Source organism: Symsagittifera roscoffensis, chromosome 4 (assembly GCF_963678635.1).
Source record: "Symsagittifera roscoffensis chromosome 4, txSymRosc1.1, whole genome shotgun sequence".
Taxonomy (NCBI): Eukaryota; Metazoa; Xenacoelomorpha; order Acoela; family Convolutidae; genus Symsagittifera; species Symsagittifera roscoffensis.
Window position 1 is genome coordinate 65,540,983 of NC_087065.1, and position 25,331 is coordinate 65,566,313.

General features: G+C 37.4%; 2 protein-coding genes and 1 non-coding gene across 4 annotated transcripts in view; 2 read left to right on the forward strand and 1 right to left on the reverse strand.

The window, feature by feature from the left end:
* LOC134843757 (exportin-T-like) overlaps window positions 1-25,331 on the forward strand; it is a 551,312-nt gene that overhangs the window by 351,406 nt on the left and 174,575 nt on the right. The window lies entirely within an intron of this gene.
* Window positions 2,969-25,331, reverse strand: part of LOC134843644 (mediator of RNA polymerase II transcription subunit 12-like protein) — a 46,258-nt gene continuing 23,895 nt past the window's right edge. Inside the window, exons 14-27 of the mRNA XM_063859838.1 lie at window positions 25,003-25,192; window positions 24,531-24,730; window positions 23,256-23,403; window positions 22,798-22,945; window positions 18,715-18,915; window positions 14,569-15,055; window positions 9,880-10,726; window positions 9,244-9,405; window positions 8,462-8,791; window positions 8,128-8,328; window positions 7,676-7,892; window positions 6,698-6,977; window positions 5,761-5,998; window positions 2,969-3,525 (exon numbers count right to left, since the gene is read on the reverse strand). Of these exons, the coding sequence (XP_063715908.1) occupies window positions 3,355-3,525; window positions 5,761-5,998; window positions 6,698-6,977; window positions 7,676-7,892; window positions 8,128-8,328; window positions 8,462-8,791; window positions 9,244-9,405; window positions 9,880-10,726; window positions 14,569-15,055; window positions 18,715-18,915; window positions 22,798-22,945; window positions 23,256-23,403; window positions 24,531-24,730; window positions 25,003-25,192 (3,820 nt within the window). The 3' untranslated portion in view covers window positions 2,969-3,354. The remainder of the gene's footprint in view (window positions 3,526-5,760; window positions 5,999-6,697; window positions 6,978-7,675; window positions 7,893-8,127; window positions 8,329-8,461; window positions 8,792-9,243; window positions 9,406-9,879; window positions 10,727-14,568; window positions 15,056-18,714; window positions 18,916-22,797; window positions 22,946-23,255; window positions 23,404-24,530; window positions 24,731-25,002; window positions 25,193-25,331) is intronic.
* Window positions 15,120-15,193, forward strand: Trnan-guu (transfer RNA asparagine (anticodon GUU)). Its single transcript has one exon. It is a non-coding gene; the product is annotated as a tRNA-Asn (tRNA).

The window sequence follows — 25,331 nt, forward strand, 5'->3', positions numbered from 1 at the left end:
GCAGATTTACGTTTTGCACACTTAAAACAAAAATTTGCATGCGAAAAAAATGGAAAAGGTTTGTTCGAGTACAAAAACCGTTTTGCGGCTGAAAGAAATTAATTTGCTTGAGGGTTTTTCGAAATAACTCAATACGAGTACTAGGCACTGGATAGAAGCCTATATTGGTGTGTGTAGGTCTCTGGAATCCCAAGACAAGTTTTAAAACTTGTAAAAACTTTGTCGGAACAATTAATGAGGTTGAAAAAAAAACAAGAACAATGAGGCGTCCTTGTTGCAGAATCCGCTCACAATTCACAAAATACAGTTTGGTCTCGTAATGCTGAAAAAACTTTTGGTTGTAGCCATCAAAAAATGCATGCCAATCATACAATTTCCATATATGGGAGTTATATGATAGCATTTTTCCCGAAAATTCTTAAATTTTTTGCTATCAGATGTTTCTAAGTTCAGTCATAGTTCAGTTTTGTCTGCCATTTTCCAAGTTCACTCTTTGCTTTTTGGAAGTTTTGATGATCAGAAATGCTTATCGAAAAAAAGGATTAGTATACAGTTTCCACATATGGAAAATAAGTGATGCGCAATTTTCCATACACTTGGTCAACCCGAGTTCAGCGTGGAACGCGTGGAAGTTAAGAGTGGAAATCAGTTCAATAAATCATTCGTTACAGACTTTTTGGGCTGGTATTTGCAACTGCATCAAAGGCGTAATTAATTTCTCCAAGGCGTGTTGTGTTATGTGGAAACTCTATGATGTTATTTCCCGAAGCAAAACTTCTAACTTTGGAAAAAAAATTCTTGGTCTTACCGGAGACTGATTGGATTACAAAAGCATAAAAGGATTACAAAAACATATACACACTCAAAGGCGAAGCGGAGCTTCGCATCACTTGTCACTTGCGATACCACAGAAATAGCATTGCCAGCTTGCAGATAGGAAAGGAATCAACTAAGTCCAAATAAAACGGAAACATTTTCGAATGAACTTCAAGTAGAAAACCTTGAACTGTTGTCTGGAATGATGTCCAGAAGACACTCGACGGCGTTTAAAAAAAATTCGAAACCTTCAAAACATGTTATAAAAAAATGAACTATGAATTCTTTTCTGAAATTTTTGACCTTTGTGCAATCCAGAGGAAGGCATACAATTTATGGTTCCTTCGAACGACCAAAATCAAGTTAGTAAATTGATAAAATAAAAGCCGAAATCATTTAAGACGAAAATTTTTCCAGATATTAAAAACAAGGTCAGGAAAAAGCACATCAAAGCTTGTAGAATTACAATTTTCAGGAGTAAATGAAAACATGAAAAAACTGCGATGAAAACTGCACGCAGCAAAAAAAATTTCTTTGTGGCAACTAAGCCGACGTAAAATAAGCAGACAAATAATTAGCCGATAATTTTTATGAAACGGAGTATTTATGTTTGAGAAAAAAAAACAAGTCCTGGTCAGATTCGTACTCAGGGTTTTTGCTGTCCCATGCATATTCGTTATCTCCAGACTAAGTGCGCCGAAAAGCTTGGAAATTTGAGTTCATTCTGAACCAAGGTACTAAGTGATTCTGTTATACAGGTTGTTAACCCGAAAAAAGTATATTCCGATCTGTAAAGGCTTGCTAATCGCAAGCGTAATAACTTCAACGAAATATAATCTAGTACTATATTACCTAGCTTAGAAACACTATCTTCGTGCGTTACGAAGCTCCATTCCTTTCTTTCGTCGATTCTGTAAAGATAACACTGTTCCTCCACATGAAATTCCTGCAAGCCGTATAACGCGTTTTTGTCGATTCATCATTTTCACTTTCAATACCCAATAGTTGGATTAGAAAGTGTTGAGGGATAAAGTGGCGTGTGCGTTTTTTAGAGGGAAAAGGGCAGTGTTTCAAAAAAAATGGCACTGTGTTACTTTCATGTTTGATGTTGATTGATAATAATATTCAATATTTCATTTGAGTTTCTTAAATTCTCAATTTTATTCACCCCTCCCCCCCCCCCCCCCCCCCCACAAATGTTTCCACCACTTCAACTGCGATGTCATAATTAAGTCAAAACTTTGTGGCTTGAACTCCAAAAAACCGACAAATCTCCACATTTCCCAAAAAAATGGTCTGAATTATTCCATTTTTGGTTTACAGGGGAAGATCTAAGAATTTCTCAACCTTTTTTGTTTTCGTGACCAAATTCATTTTCCGAACACTCTCAAGAACAGTATAAAGATTGTTTTAACAAATTATGCCAAAATTTTAATATATGTCGATCGAAAAAGGATGTCATGAAAACATAGCCAACAGACAGTTGGAAAAGAGAAATGAATGCAAGTAAACAAAAAGAACACTAATGCGTTAAAAAAAACTCAATTTTCGGATTTCAAAAAAAAATAGATGTCCTTTAAGCTCTTTGAATTTCTAGAACAATTCATGATGGCGCTTTTTTGATAACATTAACCCAACTTGAGAAAATTGGATCAATAGGTAAAGTTTTTATCCCGCTGGAAAACTAAAAATTACATTTCACTTTCGGAGCTAGAAATCGTCACGTTTTTTTCCCGCCATTCCGACGTTCGTATTTCGAGAGTTCTATATACGTAACTTTCAGCAGATAAGTTTTAATTGAACTCTTAAAGCGCATATATACCTAAGTGCATTCATAAATGCATTTATATGTATGAATGCACATCTGTAGTTATTAGAGCATTTTAAGACTTTCTTGAAAAAAATCACCAAGACCTAAAGAGACTTCACTATATTCATTACACTTATTAATACCAAAGGTGGAAACCTTTGAGTGATGAGGAGTCAAATCCCTTGTTCGAAGCGCCATCCTAAAGTCACCCCAACATGGTTGAATGGCTCGTAGAGATCTTATTCATCTGCAGTTTTACGGTTAGTTAAGCTACATGTACTTCATTTTTGCAGTTTGTCGTGAAATTCAATCGCATCTCATTTACAACCAAAAATCAAAACACTGGCTTCACTTGTTAAATTTGGCACGCCGCAGGACCTATGTTTTGCTATGCAGGACCTATGCATTTTCTAAGAACCCAACTATTAACTATTATTTAAATAGTAGGCTTGAACATTTTGCACAATTTTATCCGTACAACTTTTAAAACTCAACTACATCAAAAATCTAAGACATAAAATTAAAACAATATTACTACTGAAACATCTACAAATATAAGAATATCAAATTCGTTACCATCAATGTTTATGTAATTATGAGTTTTTGATTCGGAATACATTTTGTCATTTTGAAGTCTATGCAAGCACAAATATTGAAAATTGAGTGAAAATTTTTTGAAACTTCACGCATTCTCAATATTTTGGCTTCGACAAGCGTTAAATGCCGCGTCAATTGTAAGGTGGAGGTCCCCGCATGAAAGTTCCTCCAGTCTGTTGCTGATCTCCCGAATGATACTGAGGCTGGTTCCCAAATTGTCCCCCCTGTTGCTGCTGCTGTTGTTGGTGGAGCTGCATTGCACGTTGTCTCTGCTGCTGTTGGAGCATTAATTGCATTTGTTGCTGCAAAATGAAAAATCTCAAGTTATATTTGAATCCTAAAATTATTTGAGAAAACTGAACGTTTAAGAAAAAAATCAGTTTTCTGTTTTCCAGAAATAAACGAAAAAATCTACGCAGCCTGCAAGCATGAAAACTCACATCGTTTATTCGTTTTTTTTCTGTTAGCTGACAGTTCTTATTCCCTACTTTTCTCGGTTAGAAAAGAATTTTGAGCTTGTCTAGATTGTGAATTTCCCTTTCTAAAAAAATCATTTCTCTACGCAAGCCGATTGGCAAACTTAATTATCGGACTATCAATTGTCAGCTTTTGTTCCGACGAAGCAGCGAAGAAGTGTGTCTTCGTGTAAATTTTGTTTTTGTTTCAGGTACCACAAATAACACAGCGACGAAGCTGCAATTCGCAAACAAGCGAGAAAACAGCAAAAAGTAGCTCAATAAAATTAAATAAGAAAAACTGTAAATGGTAAAAATAAACCGTGAAAAATAAAAATTTTGCTACGATGCATTCGATCATATGGCCACAAGCCCTTAACAATTTTCTGAACCTAGCCACAAATAAAGCAGCTACATATGCTAAAAAGGCTCTTTTCCAGTTCGCCCCCTTCGATTTTTTCTAAAACTCATTATAAGGAAGTCATATAAGGAAAATTAGAATGAGTCAGCGTGATTAGATGAACAATTTTCTTCAACAATTATTACATGTAAAACGCGATGTGAACAATTTTTGAAATATTGTACGAGGGAGTGGGAAACTGGAAAAGAGCCGCTAATAAATTGCCAATGCGAAGCACCAAAACAATCACTCAATACAAACAGACAAAACAGACTCAATAAATGTAATAATTTGGAATATAACAAACTGAAGGCATCCACACTAACTTCGCATGTAATAAATTGGAAAGCATATATTATGTATAAATTAAACATTTCAAAAATATTGCGAGATATATCAAATTGGAAAATTTCTGAAATCCAGTTTTTACTATTGTTTGAAACAAATAGTTTCTTTCGGTTCATTTGATGAATGAAAAATGCATCAACTGTGTTAACTTTGCACTAACAGAATTTCAAAGCACATGCTATCAAAAAGCTGTTAAAGATGCCACCAAAAGCTGCACCAATATTTGCGACACAGCTTGCAAAAACGAAAAGTCGTACTACAGTGCTGATTTAAATTAACCGCACGAAAGCATTAAACTTGAAACTTAAAACGCTTTTTTCTCAAATTGGGCTTCGTTTTGGTGAAAGCTTATGAAGACAAAACTTGTTTAAAAATTTAGCAGAATAAATATGGTGTAATTTGTTTTGCGAAATTCGGGCCCAAAATTTTATCCCAAAAATGGGACATTTTGGCTTTTCTTAGTTAATAGAAAATTACGCCAAAAATACCCAGTCGATCTCAGACATAATTATATCAAAGTTAGCCCCTTACGTAGCCCAACAAACTTTAGGAAGGGTATATTCTCCAAAACATTGTATAAAATAATTTATTTTTGCTTGATAGACAAAAAAGGTCGTTTTTACTATATAAAGTACCAACTTTTTATTTAAAAACAATTTTAAAACAATTTGCAAATTTTTTTGGAGAAAATACTGTTCATAAAGTTTGTTGGGCTATGTAAGGGACTCACTTTGATATAAATAAGTCTGTGATCGACTGGGTATTTTCGGCGTAATTTTTGATTAACTAAGAAAAGCCAAAATGACACATTTTTGGGGTAAAATTTTGGGCCCGATTTTCGCAAAACAAATTACAACATATTAATTCTGCTAAAATTTCAAGAAAGTTTTGTCTTCATAAGTTTTCACCTAAACTCAACCCAATTTGAGAAAAACGCGTTTTAAATTTCAAGCTTAGCTCGTTTTGTCCGGTTAATTTAAATCAGCACTGTATTACACTACGCTCGCTAAAGCTCACATGTGTAAAAAAGAAAGTAAAAAACACTTGTCTTGTGCCAAATTGAATCCCCGACCTGGAGATTACGAGCCTCACGCCCTCGCATCTGCGCCGCGGTATGTCAGCAATTAACTAACGCATGACACCAATAAAGCATCTAGAGATGCTATTAAATTGTCGATGATATGCATTGAAGCAAACGTGCCATCAAAAGAACACTTTATTTGCGGGCTAGGTTGGAAAAAGAAAAGTTGATAAGATTCCACAATTCTCGCTTGCAGTTTAACTGAACTAACAGTCAAGGGAAACGAAGCTGAAATAGTTTATTTGATAGTTACCTGTGAGTTGAATCTGGTATAATTCTGAACTCCTTGTGGTGGTCCTACAAACTGACCCCCTGATGGTTGATTATGTTGGGCCTGTTGAGACATCACTTGATTCTGTGGTTGAACAGCATACACCATCTGCTGCTGACTTTGACTTCCAGTTGGTGCACCGGACATCATCGAGGGGCCGGGGCCAGGGGGCTTGCCTGTCTGTCCAACAAAGCCTACCTGACTGTCCCCGCCAGCAAACCTAAAGACCAAATCTTGGCTGAATACGACACTAAATAAAACACAGTGGCGAAATTTTGCTTTGCAATAACTAGCGAAAACACAAGAAGCAGCCCAATAAAAAAAGTAGAAAGAAACCTCGAATTAGCAAAATTTCGACTACGGCTGATATTCGAATCTGCGACATTGAGACTAAGAGACACTAACTAACCACGGAAGCTTAGAGTATATAGAAGATAGGAGATTAAACACTAGCCACAAATAAAGCCGAGAACAGATGCTATGCAATTTTCAATGCTACATAGAAACTTTCAAATAAGTGAACCTTTTTAATCAACATTTTATTTGCGAGTTCTCGAACCGCTTAGCGTAAAATTTACGTTGTTTTAACTTTAAACCCTCTGAGAATCTTCTTAGATTGACATTAACTGCTATTCTCATTAGTAAAAAAACTGCACCAAATTCTCTTGTTTCCTACGGTTTTCTGTTCAATAAAAACTAGTAAACTAGTATCTAGAATCAGTTCAACTAAGCTGGATCTACAATTTTGGTGAAGGGGATTGCGGAATTTCAAAAAATCTAAAAACTGGCGGTTTTTTAGGTCGACCAAATTGATTTGATTTCCGAGCTCTCTTACATTATCATTAACACCGGCCAAAAAGCCTTAGGTTTGTTCAGCGCGCGCTACCCCTCAAAACTAAAATATATTGGCTTCACCTACCCTTGTCTGTACATCTGCTGGGGAACTGCCATCCTGCTTGGGCCAGTTGCTCCTCCAGGCATGACTGGACCTCCTCCGCCAGGCACCACCCCCTGTGGGTTCTGTGCTCGCATCACAGCCGCCACACCCGCCTGCTGTTGGTTTTTATTCTTCAGGTGCTTTGTCAGTTGTTGCCTGGGGGTAGCCTGTTGTTGCGGGGGAGGCGCCATCAACTGCTGTGTTCCACCCTGTTGACCGAGAGACATCTGCTGCATGGACAGTTGAGCTTGGTTTGTCATGGCTAGAATGGCAAAATTGTATCAACTATCTCTTAAACTATATCAACTACCTCTTTAACTATCAATAAAAACTTAAGCAATAAAATTAAATTGTCTTAAAATAGCACAAAAAAAAACGTTCGCTGTCCAACAAGCAAAATTAAAAGAGACACCTCGCTTTCGCAAGGCACTTATAAAAGCCTGATTTAAAAACAAAAACATTTAATTCTCTTGTTTTGTCCGAAGTGCCTTGCGAAAGCGAGGTGTCTCTTTTAATTTTGCTTGTTGGACAGCGAACGTGTTTTTTGTGCTATTTTAAGACAATTTAATTTTATTGTCTTAGAAACTTTCAAATGCCACATTCTCATTTTTTACTAATGAGAATAGCAGTTAATGTCAATCTAAGAAGATTCTCAGAGGGTTTAAACTTAAAACAACGTAAATTTTACACTAGCGGTTCGAGAACTCGCAAATAAAATGTTGATTAAAAAGGTTCACTTATTTGAAAGTTTCTATGTAGCATTGAAAATTGCATAGCATCTGTTCTCGGCTTAGAAACTTTCAATGCCACATCGTCCAGTTTTACAACTTTACATGAAAAGCCTCTTACCAGATTATGAGAAAACTTCTGTCCGCAATAAGAAACAAACAACTCAAGCTCAAGTGCTTGACGTATGAGCTCAAATGAGCTACTGGTGACAAATTAAATAGAATTACTAACCCATATTGCTCATGGTTTGTGACTGAGGTTGTTGTTGCGGCTGCTGGAAGTACACTTGTGGCTGCACTTGACTTGGTGGCTGGCTGCCCACATTCTGGACCATCATTCCTCCAGCCCCACCACCTCCGGCCTGGGCAGCAGCATTGTGCGGAGGGGGAAATCTATTAGTCGGCTGCTGCTGTACTACTGAATGCGGGTTCTGCATTGCTGCTCCTACCTGTAATTTGTGAGCAATTAGATACTTTCGTTTGAGCGAACATACGCTGAATTCGAGCCATGCATTTTCTCCCTGAATAAGACTTAAATGTATTTTTGATTTTTCCGGGCTGCAAAATATCACTGTATTCAAGCAAAGAGCGCATTATGGTGGGAAACGGTTCATTTCAATTCGCTCTCCGTTTGCCAAAATGAGCAATCAGTACCAAAAATCAACTGCGAAACCATTTTAATACCTGTTGACCAAGTACACTGCCAGGGTACGATTGGGACAGCTGCTGTGCCAGAGGCGTGGGTGGGGGCATGTTAGGAGCCAACACAGACTGGGGCCCGGATGACAACTGGTTGTTCTGCGACTGAGCCTGCGAGCTTTTCTTGCGTGACTTCGTCTGCTTTTTGGTTCCTCCAGATGAGTTGGACTTGTGACTCCTCGACTTCTAAAAATCCGACTGTTTTATTACAAATAATTATTAACCGCCGGCTGTAAAAAAAATGAATCAGGTTTCTTTTTATCTTTTAATTATAAGCTCTTTAGCTAAGATTCACTGGGTTATACAGAAGTTTAATTACAGTTTTGGGTGCAGCAGAAGTTGGAGTCGGAACTGATACACTAGGCGGGGGTTCCATTTGAACTTCATCTTCATCACTGAGTCCAGCCCCTCCCGTCGATCCAGGAGCCGAGTGGGATGATACTATGGGCTGCATGAAGTACGACTGAGTCCTATCCAGGGGCGAGTGGTCGTGGTAAAACATGGTACGCGCCTGCTCTTCGTACACACTGCCTCTGCCCTTCTCCATTTTGACTGCATTGAACCAGTTTAGCTGTAGAGGAGCGTGCATCTTGAAGCCTTCAATTAAGTCCCAAGGAGAGAGACGCTGCTTACCCACCACTTGATTTCCCTGAACACAACCAAGATAGACCATCAATAGCAATGTCCAATATAGGACTTATTTTTTTTTAGAAACTATTCAAAAAACGTCTTTAAGCACTAAATTAATAGAAAAAAAATGCGCAAAATGATTACTAACATACGATTTTCGATGTCTCAGATCACGATAATACTCAACAAAATTCATTTACTCGAATAGATCAGTAAAGCGTGGGAAACTCGCAGAAAAACTGCAACTTTCTTTTTCAATGCCAAATTTCCAAGAAAACTCAAGATAAGGACAGTTTTCTTCCGATACCATACTTAAATGCAAAGGTAAAACCTGTCTAAATAATTATTTTCCGTTTTCAGGCTTTTCTATGACGTCAATACTTCGTGAATGAATCACAAAATCTCAGCCTGAGAGCGCGTCATTAGAACTTCATGCAGGTTTAGAAGAGTATGACCTTGGGCATGACTAACCTGGTGTCTAGTCTGTGAAGAGAGCGCGTCCATCTTGTTGCCTTTGCTGTCGTACTGGCTTCGAATGGGCTCACAGCACACCACATCAACTGTGCTCCTCTGAAGAGGCAGCAATTGTCGCACCAGACGCAGACCTTCATTCTGTTTCTCGCCTATGCTGTTCTGTGAAAGCATCCGGTTAGATAATCTGGCTAAACCTATTTTTCCAAGCCTAGACACGCAATGCAATCAATCACTCTAGCACAGAATTATAATCTTTGGAACTTTCTAACTATTTCCACGCCCCTTTTGCAAACTTTCTCGTTACTAAGTGCAAAAATTCACCAAAACCGTTGAATTAGATCTTTATAAGGGTGGAAAATCGTTGCAGGGTACCATAGGGATCCGAATTTTTAAATGAACATATTGAAGAATGATCGATAAAATGAACAAAGAAATCCGAATCTTAGATAAAGAGATCCAGATGATCAAAAAAAAGATCTGAAGCTATGAATGAACATATTGAAGGATGATCCATAAAATTGCTGCCAATAATACTAGCTGTTCAGGTTTTTTGTGATGATTGCTGTCATGCTCTTATAATTAAGACATATTTTTAGCTTGTAATGCCATTTTCAGCTTATCTGTTTGACGTACTCTGATTTTCTTGACAATAGAATTGTACATTTTCTTCGCCTGCTCATCTGCACTGGGATGATCCGCACTGTTGAACTCCATCAGAACAATCAGCATATCCACCACAGTATAGAACAGTTGCGCATTGTCCACTGGGTTAATTATATCCTTCTCTAGTAAGTTAACCAGAGTCATAATCCATTCCATTGACAGAGACTGATTGCGAAGAATGGAGTCGAACATCGATCCCAGAAGACTCAACCTCAATTGCCACTCGTCATTAAACATCTTCATTCTATTGGCTTGGATTTCCTCCAATGACAGGCCGCTATTTGAGGATACGTTGTTATTCGAAGTCATCGAGATTATATGCTGCTGCTCCTTAATCATCTGAGAAAACTGTGTCTGCAGAGAGGACAGAAGACTTTCCCTCTGATCGTCCTGGCCTTTTAAACAGGTCAGAATCAGCGACAAAAAGGGCCCATGGCTTAATAATTGGATGCTTTTTTGTGCCGTTTTCTCCTTATCTGATCGTGGCTTGCTCGAGGATCCCAAACCTCCGCTGAAAATTCCGGAACCCGCGAGGTTTTGACCAAGGCCCCCGAGGACTCCACCTCGATCCAGCATCGAGCTAGCTTGGTTAAGCACTGCTCCCTGTACTGCAGCCGGTAACTGGCCTATAAGAGGTGCTACTAGCCAAGCCTGCTCCGGATCCCTTGAGTTAGAGGGGGCGGAGTTATCTCCAGCATTGGAATTCGCCCCTGATTCCGACTGGGGTTGCTTGTCAACTGCGGCTGATTTCGGCACTCGCCTTTGAGAACTTCGGAGCTCAACCACAGGCTGGATATCAAATATTTGAATGCTCAGTCTAAACAAACGGGCTTCAAGTTTTATTCTACTGATTTCAAAAAGAATTCAGTTTCATGTAAAACAGGCGAGTATATCTAACGGAAATTTATAGTCGAAGTTTTGGATAAAATTATGTTTCCAGACTTTGTCTCTTTCAATCCAATCTTGACCTTTTAATCTTATTTTTTACTGAGCATATATGTTTTTCCAGATACTAACGCTGAAAATTAAACCAAACCTTGTTCTGACGCAATTTACAGGTGCGAAAAAGGGCCGGATCTAGGATTTTAAAAAAAAAATTTGTCGATCTTTTTTTTACGTCGACCAAATTGATTTTCCGAGCTCTCCCAAAGCACTACAAAGACCCTGTTTTAATCAAAATTTCTGCGCCGTAGGCAAAATTTTGAAAATACAGGCCGAAAAAGGCATTTTTAGGCTCTTCTTGAAAAACTTAGACAAAAAAATAGCATTTTTTTGGCGCGCGCTTGCCCCTCGAAGTTAGTATGTATTGGCGCCTTTAGAAAAATTATAGTGCAAAGGGGGGCCCTTTGGGTCGGCAGAGGGTCGAATCCCTGACGGGTGGGTCGTCCGCCCCCACGTAAATCTACCCCTGGTGCGAAATAAAAACATAGCCAACATAGCCCCTAAATCCGCTACTGCTCTTAAAACGTTTTGAAATTCTTGACCATTTTATGATTCGAATTTTTTTGATAAACTGATTCGCTATTTAAGAAAACTGGGTTCTTGTGAACTATTCCCCTTCCCCCTATGGTACCTTGTGACGAATCTTCCCCCTATAAAGAAAGAATTGAACAGTGAAGCATATACGAATTTTGTACCTTGTTAACTATTCCCTCCCCCCCCCCTCCTATTGCAATAGAGTGGGGGGGGGGGGAGGATAATTAACAAGATCCGAAAACTGGATCAAAAAATACAAAAATATTCATTTCGCTGGGAATCTGAAAAATAAATTCCACTTCCCAAACGGGAAAGTACAACAGTGCCAACGTATAGCAGTGCTAAAAATCAAAACTTGTTCAACAGTGCCAAAAACTATTTTGCATAATGCTTTTACTGATCCCAAATTACTGAAAAGTAATTATATTGAAATGGACGGAAATAGCTATTTGGTGTGTGTATATATCAGTCCCAAACTGAAAAATCAGTCTCATAGGTGGGTCTTTTCGGTTATACCCCCTAAATCGATATATTTGGCAATTCAAATTTCGGGCTGAAATTGAAAGCGCGAAAGCGAGTGAATTAAACAATTAAATACGACTCGCATGCAATTAGCAGCTGCTTGATTAGGAAACCTAGTGATAAAGTTGCCAGATATTTTTGTTTCCTAATCGAGCAGCTGCTAATTGCACGCGAGTGGTATTCCACTGTTTATTTCACTGGCTTTCGCGCTTTCAAATTCAACTCGAAATTTGAATTGCCAAATTCATCCAGTTAGGGGTGGTTATAACCCAAAAGACCCCCATAGGTGGCAAATTTAACACAGAGGCGAAGCTTGGCTTCGCAAACAATTGCGAGAACACGACAAAAAGCAGCTCTATAAAGTGCAAAAGCAAAAATTAGAAATAAGCCTTGAATTAGTAAAATTCAGCTTAGTAAAAATTCGGCTATCTCCGAGATTCGAACCCTGTGACCTCAAAATTTTAATGAACTCTTTTAAAGAACACTTTTATCTGCGAGTTAGCTTAGAAAAAAATAAGGTTCAAAATATTACACTAAGCTGATCGCAAGAGTAAAAAGAAGGTTCGTTATAATACATTAAGCTGATCGCAAGTGTAAAAAGCAGGGGTCTTATGCACTAAACGGCCCAAATTCATTATTTCTACATCTCTTGAACTGAAATTATTGTGGATGAATTTGATTGGCTAATTAGACATTTCCATCGATTTTTCTGCCATTTCAATTGAAACTTCAAGCAGATAAAATCATTAGCCCAAATGATAAAGAAAATTGAATTTTGTTTTGTCAAGCCATTATACTGAGTTTTGCTTGTCTGGGCAAGGTTTCTCAATTGACTCAAAAATCATTTGATAATTTGACTCAAAGTTCCACCTTTTCGGCTAATATTGTTATCTGCTAAAATGCTTAAAAAAAAGTTGATCGGAATGCCTGACCGTGTAACTTGAATTTAATTGGCTAAAATTACCCAATCAAATTTGATCGCATAATTTCCAGCTTACGATGTAGAAAAATTGACTTCGGCCTTTTTGTGCATAAGACCCAAAAACAGTCGCATAAGTTCGAAATCTTTTTAATTGTTCAAAGACTAATTTAGCCGAGTTTCGGTTTAAGGTAGCCGGTGGGCGCACTATGCGCGCCTCGCCGCTTCGCGGAGATAACCAGGCTCTAAAAGTACAGTATGTGGCTAATTTTAACAGTCAGCATTTTTTTCTCTATATTACAGTTGTTACTGGCCTAGTTAGTCTAGCGGGTACGAATCTGATTACCAACCCCAAACCTTTGGTTCAAATACTGTGATGGCTATTATTTTTGGAAAAAAAGGCGGGACCAATCATCTTAACTAGTTTGGTCACGGGACCAAACAAGTAAACTAGTGCCTAAGTCCTACTCTTTGTTGGCAAGCTTGCAACATGTTGGTGCGACTGCGGCGATTACTATTCAGCAGCTTGAGTTTATGCTGCTTTGACGTTAAACAATCAATCCATAAATTCGTTGGCTCAAATTTTAATCAATCAGAATTCAAAAAGATATTTTGGCTCTTTTCCAGTCCCCTTTCAAAATACCGAATTTTATGTTTGTTTTATGTGTTATTACGGCTAAATGCGTTATGTTAAGGGGAGCAGTGGTGAAGGGGAGCAGTGGGGAAGTGGCTACGTCTCCGCCTCTCAATCGAAAGGTCGGATGTTCGAGGCCCACCATGATCCGTGCTCGTTGCTTGAGGGTGAAGCAACATTACCCAGCCCAGAAAAATAACCAAAAAAAATTGCATGTAGTTCTTAAGCAGGGGCACAACAGCGGTTCGCCGTGATGAGCTGTACAGCTCGTATGTTGGTCCTATCCCTCGTGGATAAATGATCTTAAATGTTACGCTGTAAAGTATGAAGAACAAATCTGTGCACAGTTGTCGATTTGTATACCACGCCAAATTTCATTGCATTATTAAAACGTTTAACTTGAAAGGGGGACTGGAAAAAAACCGATATTTTTTGGGACTTATGCGACTGACTTTTTAATTTGGGTGCTATGAAAATTGGGTACTTCTATGATAGAGTGATCCCTCGAAAAAGCAACTATGATAGACAGGTCCCGCATGCATTTCGCATGTTATAATTTTGACAACTAATTTGTGTATAAATTATTCATTTCAAAAATCTTGCAAAACATGTTCAGCCAGAAACTTTTCAGATTGAAAATTGTAATCATTTTTGTTTATATATTGAAATTTGCTCGCTTTACTTTATTTTACGGTTTAACAACCATATAATTGGGTTGACTTATTTGTCATCAAAACCCACTATTGGCGGTTTTTTTTAAATTTTCAACCTTAAAATTGTGAGGGGGAGGTTTTAAGAGGTAACAAAACATGAAATTTGTTTGAAAAAATACTGCGACATCTTTCTGAAAGGCGTAATCATAATTATGAAACGATTTGAGAGATCTAGATGTCTTATTCTCAAGGGACCTGGTTATTTTCAAGGAACCACTCTATCATAGTAGTACCGAAAACTGGGACATATGGGAATTCACCCTCAATATTTTCAAACTGAACGATGTTAACTTGATCCTTCAAATATCATCAATTCGTCTTTATTGAACACAGTTTCAGTTTCGGCACTGTTGTACTTCGGCACTGTTAGCGACCCCTTAAAGTATATAACATACCTGGCCAGTAGGTTAAACAAGTCCATTTGTTTCTTCCACTCGCACAGCTCCAGGATAATTGTGAACTGGAGCCACGAGGAGCGATGATTCCACTTGTTCAGGTTCTCGAAAATCCTCCTCAGCTTCAACTCCTGTTGCTCATCTGCTCCTGAGACGGGAGAGTTTACGTGCACAACCGAGGAGCCCTTAGTATATCTGCATCCCTTCACTGGACTTCCAGGGTAGCAAAGAAGTTGTAAAATATGAGAAGCCAACCGTTCGCCCCCAATTGGATCCAGCAGAATTTCATCTGCTTTAAGCACTCCCGGATTCCTTAGGCAAGAGTATGTAATCCATGTGCAAGAAGCCAGCGCGTGCAAAACTGCGCATGCAACTTCTTGAAGATTGGCCGATCCGACAAAGTCCAGTACTTGCTCTGAAGTCCAAATCGATTCGAACTGACTTGGTTTTCTGTAATCATCGTCGTCAGCATTGGTGGTGATTGGAACTAAATGAGCACCATTGTGTGAATACAAACAGAAACTTGAATAACAAAGATTTACACCATATCAGCTCTTGTGGCGCAATCGGCTAGCGCGTTCGGCTGTTAACCGAAAGGTTGGTGGTTCGAGCCCACCCAGGAGCGTCGTAACTTTTATTTTAACAAACAATGTAAAATTAGGGACTTCAAGCTGAACATTTTGTCAACAAGTTATGAATAATGCTTAATTTGAAAAACGATTTTGATGCAATTCTCAATTGCATGAATTTTGATAATTTTTGAGCCTCTAATTGGCTCTTTTCCAGTCCCCCCTTTCAAATTCAATTTTGAAAAGTCTATTTAACGTTGTCACAATGCAATGAAATTTGGCGAGGTGAACAAATCGACAATTCTGAACAGATTTGTTCTTCATACTTTACAGCTTAACTCCACGCATTTAGAGGTTTTCCATGTGTATAATTTATGCAATTCAAAATTCAGCTGATCTAACTATCTGATGCCACTCTTAAGTGGTGCACTGTTATGAAGAATACTTTGATGACCTAAATTTGCCTAATTTTTTCAAAATAAATATTTTATTGATGAAAGTTTAGCGTTTTGGCTCTTTTCCAGTTTCCCCCCCCCCTTTTAAAATACCGAGTTTTATGTTTGTTTTACGTGATATTATGGCTAAATGCGTGATGTTACGATGTAAAGTATGAAGAACAAATCTGTTCACAGTTGTCAGTTTGTTCACCATGCCAAATTTCATTGCATTATGACAATGTTAAATAAGCTTTTCAAAATTGAATTTGAAAGGGGGGGGGAACTGGAAAAGAGCCAGCGTTTTGAGGTGCTTGTAATGTTTAAATTTCGGCTTCTTGTCTCCTAGACCCTCTATAACATTTGTTATTTTTTACCGAGACCCCTCTATCACACTTGTACCGGAAAAAGATACCAAGTTAACATCCCCCCCACCCAGCCCCCAAAACTAGGTCAAAAGGGGTATTCAACAGTACCGAAAATGAAAAAATGTTCAACAGCCAGTGCCACTGTTGAACCCCCTCTAACTGTTGAACCCCCCTCTAAAGGCAGCACAACAGTTGTGAAAATAAATTTATTGTTCAACAGTGCCGAAAATCATCAATTTTCGGCACTGTTGAACACTTTCATTTTCGGCACTGTTGAACTGCCTCGGTCAAAATTGACCCCTGCGTTGGCAAGGTACAAGTACTTCCTATTTCCTAACTTTGGTAGCGTACCGTACTAGTACCAAATGTACTAGTACCGGTACCATGCCACCTCTACCTGCAACTCAAGTTCCAAAATGCAAACTCGCGAGATGCACTGGTAAACCAGCATCTAAAAATCTGATGTATATACTTAATCTTCTAAAGGCATTTTCAATATTTCCATTGCTTTTACATGCTGTCATTTTTACATCTTGAAAAAATTAACATAAGAGACATCGGTGACCTCTCGACTAGCAAAAAAGTTTAAAAACATGAAAATGTGTCGACTAGCACAATTTTGACACAGAGGCGAAGTTGTATTTCGCATACACAAGCAAAAACATGACCAATAACGCTACTGGGAAAAACTGAATGAGTACAAATTTGAGTCTACAAAATTTCTCAAGTGACGCCCGCAAATTATGACGATAAAGCAGCTCCAGTCAATTTGAAAAAAAAAATTACCAACTAACTTGCCTCAATTTATAGAGCAGTAATAAGATGAAAAAAAAATATATCGAAAAAAATAAAATGAAACATTTTTAATTTGAGATTTTTTTTGTGAAAACCATCCCCCACACGCCATTTTAAGTACAGAGTGATAAATTTCGCTCCTAGTTACAAATCAACTATGGCAAATAAGCTTCCTTCAACCAAAACTGAAGACATTCACGCCACATTATGCATTTCAAAAAATTGCGAGATATACTGAGTTAGAAAATATGTTTTAAAGATTGTTATCTTGTTTGAAACGAATAGCTTTTTTCGAATCATTTGATGAATTAAGAATGCATCAACTGTATCAACCCATTACTAATCGGATGTCAAAGCACATGCTATCACAAAGCCGTAAAGGTGCGACCAAAAGTGACAATATTTGCGCCTTATTACACTACTATTCAACTTTAAAAAAAAAAGGATAAAAACTAAATCGCAAAAAAAAAATTAAATTCTTCTTCTCAATTTGCGAAATCAGTGCGATAAGTTTTTTTTGTTCGTTCATGTTGGGGAATGAATTCGATTCTAAAAAGCTGTTTTTACGCTACTCTGATACTTTATTCACATGCAGCCATATTCTTTGACCAGAACTAAGGGTTCTTTGCAGCTGATATGGATTTCTTCTAAGGGATGCTTCAATGGTTAGAGTTAAACATCATAAGCACAAGGAAAATTTTCTAAGATTATTTGGAAAGCAGAGTAATGGCATAGAATAACATGGTATCTAGTAGAATGAATTAGGTCGAATCATGTAACTACTTTAAGTATCTGGATTGAAAATTAAATTATTACACAGAAGCGAAGTTGCACTTCGCATGAACAAGCTAGGGGATTATGCAGGCACACTAGGGGATTATGCATAATGCAGGATTATTCAGGATACCCAACACAAGCTAGGGGATTATGCAGGATTATGCAGCGGACTTCCTTTTGGTACCACTTTTTTGAAAATCGGTAGAGTAACTTTCGAGAAAATCGGTCGAGAAATTTTTGCAAAGCGTCTCAAAAAAAAAATAATAAATACCCAATCCCATACATTTTCATAAAAGCTGTTTTTATCAAGCAGGAATTGACAATTTAAGTAGTTGTTCTTATAGACTAGCCCATAGAAATCAAAATTTTCCCGTTATTCTGCTCTTAGACCTATCTGCTCTTGGGCCATTCTGCTTATTGCTCCCCCTCACCTCCTATGGTACCTATTAACAATCTCTCCCCACCATAATGAAATCATTCAACGCTAAGAAGATAAGACTTTTATACCTAGTAACGAATCTCCCCTCTTTTGCAAAAGGGGGGGATAGTTAAAGAGATCCGGAGGATCCTAACTTGGTCTATTAGGAAGGAGGGGGCGGGAAAAGGAGCGGGTGTTTAGGATGTTAACTTGATCCAAATGTTATAACGCATAAATTGTCATCAGTCTCCTCATAGGACTACAACCATCACCCCCCTTCCCCATGGGATTTGACCCCATAGCCGCACAAGGGTCCTTTATTTGGAACTATTTTGCGAACTGATCAAACCGATAACTGGAATGCATATTTTATACAGAAATGCGTTGTCAAACAAAAATACATACATAAGGGATAGTTAACAAAGTCCAATAGGGGGAACTAGTTGACAAGATCCTAATGATTTTATCTTTATTCAATATTTCAATAAACGATACGATTTTCAGCTTCAAAGTTTTTATGCTAGTCGATACACCGCCAGACATGCTTTCAGCAGTTTTAGAAATAGATATAAGAACACTTATTCGAAACGTTGAAGAACAATTGTACTTTTAGTAGAATTTTTGTTGTAACACTCCGGAAACAGTATGGACCAAAATGTTTTAAATTGCCCCATTTGCCCACTAAGACACAAAAATTGCAACTATTAAATGTCAGGTTATGTGTTTACTTGGGATTAACGAAAGGTGGCAAAAGGTCGACGGTAGAACTGCAATAAAAAAATTACCATGGGTTGCGAATGCTTTCAGGATTGCCACCAGGAGCCCCACATTGACTGGTCGCATCTGGACAGCGAGCATGAGTCTATCTGGCTCGGAGTAGACATGTTCACACACATTCAGCCGGAGACAGTCCAACTCTTGGTTGGCATGCAGTAGTTTCAGCAACACATACATACATAGCCGCGTGGAGGCCGCTATCTCTCGTTCTAAACAAAACGAGTCTTGATTCTAGAGGAGAATGAAAACAGCGTTATGTCTGCGGTAAATTAAATCACAAGACCTTCTTAGACCATGACAGAAGTATTCGAGAAAAAGTTCTAAAATATTACCAAAATAAATTGGTAATTCATGAAAGAGATCTCTAAAAAAATAAATAATTAGAAAACTATAGACCAAGTAATGAATTATAAACCGGTCTAATAAAAACAGACGGAGGAGAAACCAGTCTGATGCGATTCGGACGCCCACCTCTGACCAATCTGATGCCCCCAAATGGTTAAAAAAATGGCGTGTTAAACTGAAATAACCAAAACAAAACAATTGGTTAAACTCATTTAGTTGACTACAGGTCTTATTTAACCAATTAATGTTGTCTCATATTAGTTTTTCAGGAGTGTATTCTGAATCTAAGTAAGGCCAAGAAATAATTTTTTTCCACGCCACTCCAACTTTTACCCAGTCGTGCTCCATCGATCGATTAATAACAATTTTGGCAACTCAATTGATAACGTCCGATTAATTTCGTGAGCCGAATACTTTCAAAACTTGCATCTTTTACTATAAGTTCGAGGGTGTTTTTAATTTATTTTTTTTCCCTGCATAAAAGCAAAATTGGTTAAACCGATTTGGTTTAAAAAAAATTAATCGGTTAATGGTTAAAACATTAGTTTAATTTTTAAAAATGGACATCATTGATTAGGCACAGTTTAAAGCGATATATTTTGCGCTATTAACTCATAAGTGGCGATATATTCGGTCAAATATTTACTCAACTTAATTTATTTCTATATTTCTCAAAAATACTGCATTTCGATTAGTTAAAAATTCGCATCGCTAAATTTGCGAAAAAGCGAAATAACCAATCGAACTTTATCGCACCTAAAATAATTTGGGGAGTTTTCAAATTCTCCTGCATTTCTGACACAGAGGCGAATTGAACCTTCGCACCACTGGACTGGCAGAACATCGAAAAAATCAGGCAGAGAAAATGCATTCAGATAAACTGGAAAATCCAGCAAAAATTGTAAAAACAACAAACACACAAACACAAAGGCGATGCTGGGTTTCGCAAACACTGGCCAGAAAACGACAAAAAACAGCTCTATAAAGTGAAAAAAAGAGAAGGTAAAACTAAGCCTAGAAAATTGATATCCTGCGGTGGTGGATTCGATCCTACGACCAGGAGTCCCTTGCACTCGCAATTGCGCCACTGGTCCTTGACAATTTACTAACAATAGCCGCACATAAAGTAGCTACAAAGGCTAATAAATTGCCAATGCGATGCAGCAAAAAAGACACCAAATACAAATAGACACACTTTTACATGTATTAATTTGAAATAAAACAAACTGAAGGCATCCTTTTAATGTAAAAAATCGGAAAGCAACGAGCCAAATTATAATTTCTTCTTCTCAAAAAAATTGCGCGATATATCGACCTAGAAATTTTTTCTGAAACCGAATTTTTATTGCTGTACTGTTATTTGAAACAGAATGCTGACATAAAGACTTAAAGATTCCACCAAAAGTGGCGAAGTATTTGTGACTTAGACAGGAAAAAAGAAGAGTCACTCTATTACACTACGCTCGATACTGAAAGCGAATAAAGTTTGATGCTCTCAAAACAGACCAAAAAATAACGGATATAAACTAACTAGTGAAACAGCAAAAACAATCACAAAGCAAAAACAATCACAGGTTTAAGGAAAGTCAAAGGACAAAAACCAAAAATTTTGAAAATCATTGGAAAAGGCATTCAGATTGTGTGAACTAAAGGGAGGCAATTTTCTGATAAAAAAGACTTTTTTTATCTGAGGAGACGACTTTTAAATTATTGAAAAAAAGGTGAGCATTGCAGCTAACAAACTTAGAAAAAAAAATTCAAGAAAAAATGTGAAAATTTTATATTTGATGAAGTTAACGTTCAAAAAATTACTAAGCGTTCAACCCTCCATAAATAGCACTAAAATAAGCAATTTAGCTGGCCTGTAAAAAGTTGGATAATGTATTCAACCATAAACAGGCAGCTAAGCCGGCAAAATTAACCGAAAGCAACGAAGACGAAAAAATGCCAAAGAAAATTCATTAAATATTTTTATTGCAATATACAATGGAAAAACACTACTTGCGGATGCACAGTTAAATCAAATGGCCGCCGATTAAGAACAGAACGCACATGTACTGCATACATTTAATGTAACGTGCTGAAATTTGTGAATAAAGTTCTCTACAGGGGAAGAAATCTGTTACACTGTTGCAACACACTTGCAAAATCAAAAGTAAAAAAGAACAAAATACAAACACAGAGGCAAATCTTCGCAAACACCACAAAAAACAACTCCTCAAAATGCAATAAAAGAGTAGAAATAAGCCTCGACATAGCTAAAAGTTGGCTAGGTCTCGGATTCGATCGGCGACCTCGCAATTATGAGCCTCAGGCACTAACCACTCAGCCACCCACCTGAATTCATCACAAACACTAGCCACAAACAAAGCAGATGCTATGAAACTTCCAAAGCTAGATTGCGATTATAGCAAACGGGCACCAAATAAATGAACAGTTTCCACTTTCAATGAACACTTTTATTTGCTAGTTGGATTAGAAAAAAGAAGGTTCGTACTAATACAATACGCTGATCGCTAGTTTATACCGTTAAGAAAATGTACAAATTGGTACATAACCTTACCTTTCAACTTTGCCATTTTATTTTCAAGATTTCTTTGAAAACCAATTTTTGTTGAGCTTGAAAACCAATTTTCGTCAAACTATGATAATATTTATAAATTTTTCACAGACCAAAACTTTGTAAGTTTTCTGATTCCAATATTAGAACCCTAACACAGCGAGTGAATCAAAATTAGTTAAGATAGATTTGAGAAAAAAATTATACAAGATGCAAGATCAAAATTGAGGAAAGTAAGCAACAGTCTGGAAAATATACATTCGGATCGTTTTGTTTTCTCGAAAATTTCCATTTTATTGGATATATCTAGCACTTCAAAAAAAGCATGAAAATGATTTATCAAAAAATCTCATACGAACAAAAATTGCTCAAATCACAAGAAAAGTCCATGCTGTGGAAAGCAAGACAAAAATAAGCGATAAATCGATTATTCAATTTTTTTTCCAAAAAAAAATAATTTCCAAGCATATCAAAACAAAGTCTAAACAGTAATCGATTCGTAGACCTGTGGAACCAAAACACGCAGTTTATAACTAGACGTTGAGGGAAAAATTGCTTTATGGAAAAGTTATTTTCCAATTGCAAGTCAATTGCTCTATTTTCGTACAAAAAATTAGCTCAAAATCAATATTTAAACGACTCGACCGACCTAGAAAAAAAACAAGCCAAATTGATCAAAGTATTAATTCGAAAAAAGGCGCTAAAAACTTCCATTTTTTACTGAAGGTAAGCTTAAGTTTCATGGCGTATCCTTCTTTAATAAGCCAGCTCACTTGCTTTACTCGCTCGAAATTAGACTTAAAATTTTCAACACGGTTTTCTTCAACTCTGGGACAACGTTATGAAATTTTTGTATGTCGTTTGAATCAGGACTGAAAGGGGCTTTAATATGAATAATCACCCCACCCATTACGATGGTTATTCGTGGTAAATGTTTCTGGTTAAAAAACTAAGCCTTATCGCTTGTTTCCTGTACTCGCTCGAAATTGAAATAAAAACCAAAAAACTTTAAGCGAGGTTTTCTCGATACTGAAAGGGCTTTAATACCTTATATCACTCGACCCATTTCAATGACTATTTGCGAGGAAAACAAAAAAAAATATTAAAAAAACTAAAACACACCCGAATAAAAGTTTCGACCATTGAAAGGGTGAAGGAACAAAAAAACTAATACAAGGAGCGTTACCCTGCCCGGAGGAGTCTGAGTTCTCGTTGAGGATGGCGAGAATGAAGTGAATGAGCTTGACGAACACTTCCTCCAGTTTGAACAGATGGCGACTGACCATGTGACAGAGGAACACCACCACACAGTCGTAAACACTAGTCTGCTCTATCTATATAACACACAACACATTATAACAGCCTCCTTTCGTTGAATAAGAGCTCAAGCAAGTGCATATAAAACATTATATGACATTGAAAACCCTCTGATTAGCTCAAAAAGAGTTCAAATCGAGAACTACATCAGATGGGAGACTTTTGATTCGTGATTTGATATGGATGTAGCTATTTCTCAGGTAGAAAACAAATAATTTCCCCACTAAAATTGAAGTTTTCCATTTAAAAATTACCTTCAAAAGCAAAACGTGAGCTTTAAAAATACAAACGTATCATTTACTTGCAGCAGATGTTTCGATTTCTTACATTTATCTTCTTAATGAGATTGTCCAGTGTCTTGTTCACTCCGCAAGGTTTTTGCGAACAGATGATTGTGAGCGCCGTGAACCAATCAGACTTCAAGAATGGCACTCGTGAAGTGACTTCTACGCACAGAAGCGATAAATCATTGGCCCTAAAATTAAAAACTGAAGTCCACATTTTTCTTGACAGGAAAAACTGCACTTCGTAAGCACCGGCTGAAAACAGCTAAATGGAGCTCCATGAGCTGTGAAATCTGAAATATAAGTCTGTATAAAAACTAGCAACAGCGGAGGATCAAAGCCTATCTTCCATTTCACGGACTACAGCGGTGTATTCCCACAGCACAGCGCCGAATACTCACAACGCCGAAAATTATAAAGTTATTCACAGTGCCGAAATCACAACGCAAAATGATTGTTTCAAATACAATTCTAGGAAATACAAAAGGAAAATGATTGTTTTAAATAGATGTCTGAGAAATACAAAACAGAAATTTTACCAAATCGAAGTGGTCAAGCAGTTTTATCGCAGAGGAGCCCGGAATTTGAACGAACACAAGACTGTGATGTCGGAAATTTGCCGCAGTTAATTATATTCAAACCATGTTTGTAATTTGGAACAAAAAAAACTCGACGCTGTGAATAGCTTTTTAATTTTTGGCGTTGTGAATACGAACCACTGCAGCTTATGGATATTAGTGGATAATTAAGCGGATATAGCTCACATTGACTAAATATTTCAAAACTGTGCAACTGAGATAAATTTTTACAAAACTGAGATAAATTTTTACAAAACTGCAACGAAATGCACGATTTGGAACAAAAGGGGACTCGGCTCAGCCGTACAATCTCCCCCCTAGCCACGTATAAATTTGAAAGTTGATTTCGTAGAAAACACTCATTTCAAAAGCGCAGAATAACAAGCTTCAAAAAATTTTTCAAAAGGAATACCTATTTTTATACTGCTAATTAACCAAATTATTACTTATTCATTGTTATTTTTGAATTAATTTTTTTTGACTAATTAGATCAATTTAGTTTGCCCTCAAAGTTGATATATGAAAAACCAGTATTTTATCCGGGACTCTAATTTTTAACACGAGCAATGCTTGTGTAAATAGACCGTCAAGTAAGATAAGTTCAAGGAAACTAGGACCGATAGTACAGATATGAACAAAATTGAACGCACCCACTAAAAAAAAACACCAAGGTCATAACCTTTGATAGATGTGACAAAATGTGAGATGTTCACATCTTTTTTCACTACACATTGACTAACTTTTGTATTTTTTCCGAGTCCTTCAAATCGCACAGTTTAATCAGGGCAGTAGAGATGAGCACCGATCTGAAGTTCTCTTTAGAGTGAACTCTACCAATCAGTTCACACATGGCCTCTTCGTCCACGTCTGCAGGATTCTCTAAGAAACTCTTGGCGATGAAGGAGTCTTCGGATGCGGATGATGATTGGGGTCTGGACTCCTGGAATAGTAAACATCAATTACTCGCACGAAAAAAGTAAAAACACGAGATATAAATATGTATTGTAGTGAGAACTTTTCAACTTTAACAAAAGAATTTCGTTTTCAAGTTTTCCAGAAAAAAATAGCTCAAAAAGAATTAATACCCAGAGTTAAAAATCGAAACACATCCGTTAATCAAGGAACTATGGAGATTATCCGAGTTGCAGAATCTGATAAGGATCATTTATTTGATATTATGCAGCAAACTTCAGTCATCCGAATCTTGTTTACCTGGGACTTTGGAACAGCCGGCGTCTGATTGAGTGAGTTGAGAATCTGGTCGTATTTGTCCGGAGGCTGGACAGATTGCTTTAACTTGTAGGAAGATGTAACTAGCCGTTCTAGCAGATGCAGCAAACATCTCTCGGCAGAGGAACAAGACGATGGGTTATCTTCAAGACAGGAGACGGCAGTTTGTACACTAAAATTCGATTTCAGTGTCGGAAAACAAGTCACTATCAGCTTTATTCCAGACAAACAAAATCATGCTTCAACAACAGTAGCCAGGTTATGTGCAAAAAGAAGAATGTTCCGACCTAATAAATTGATAAATCGGAATT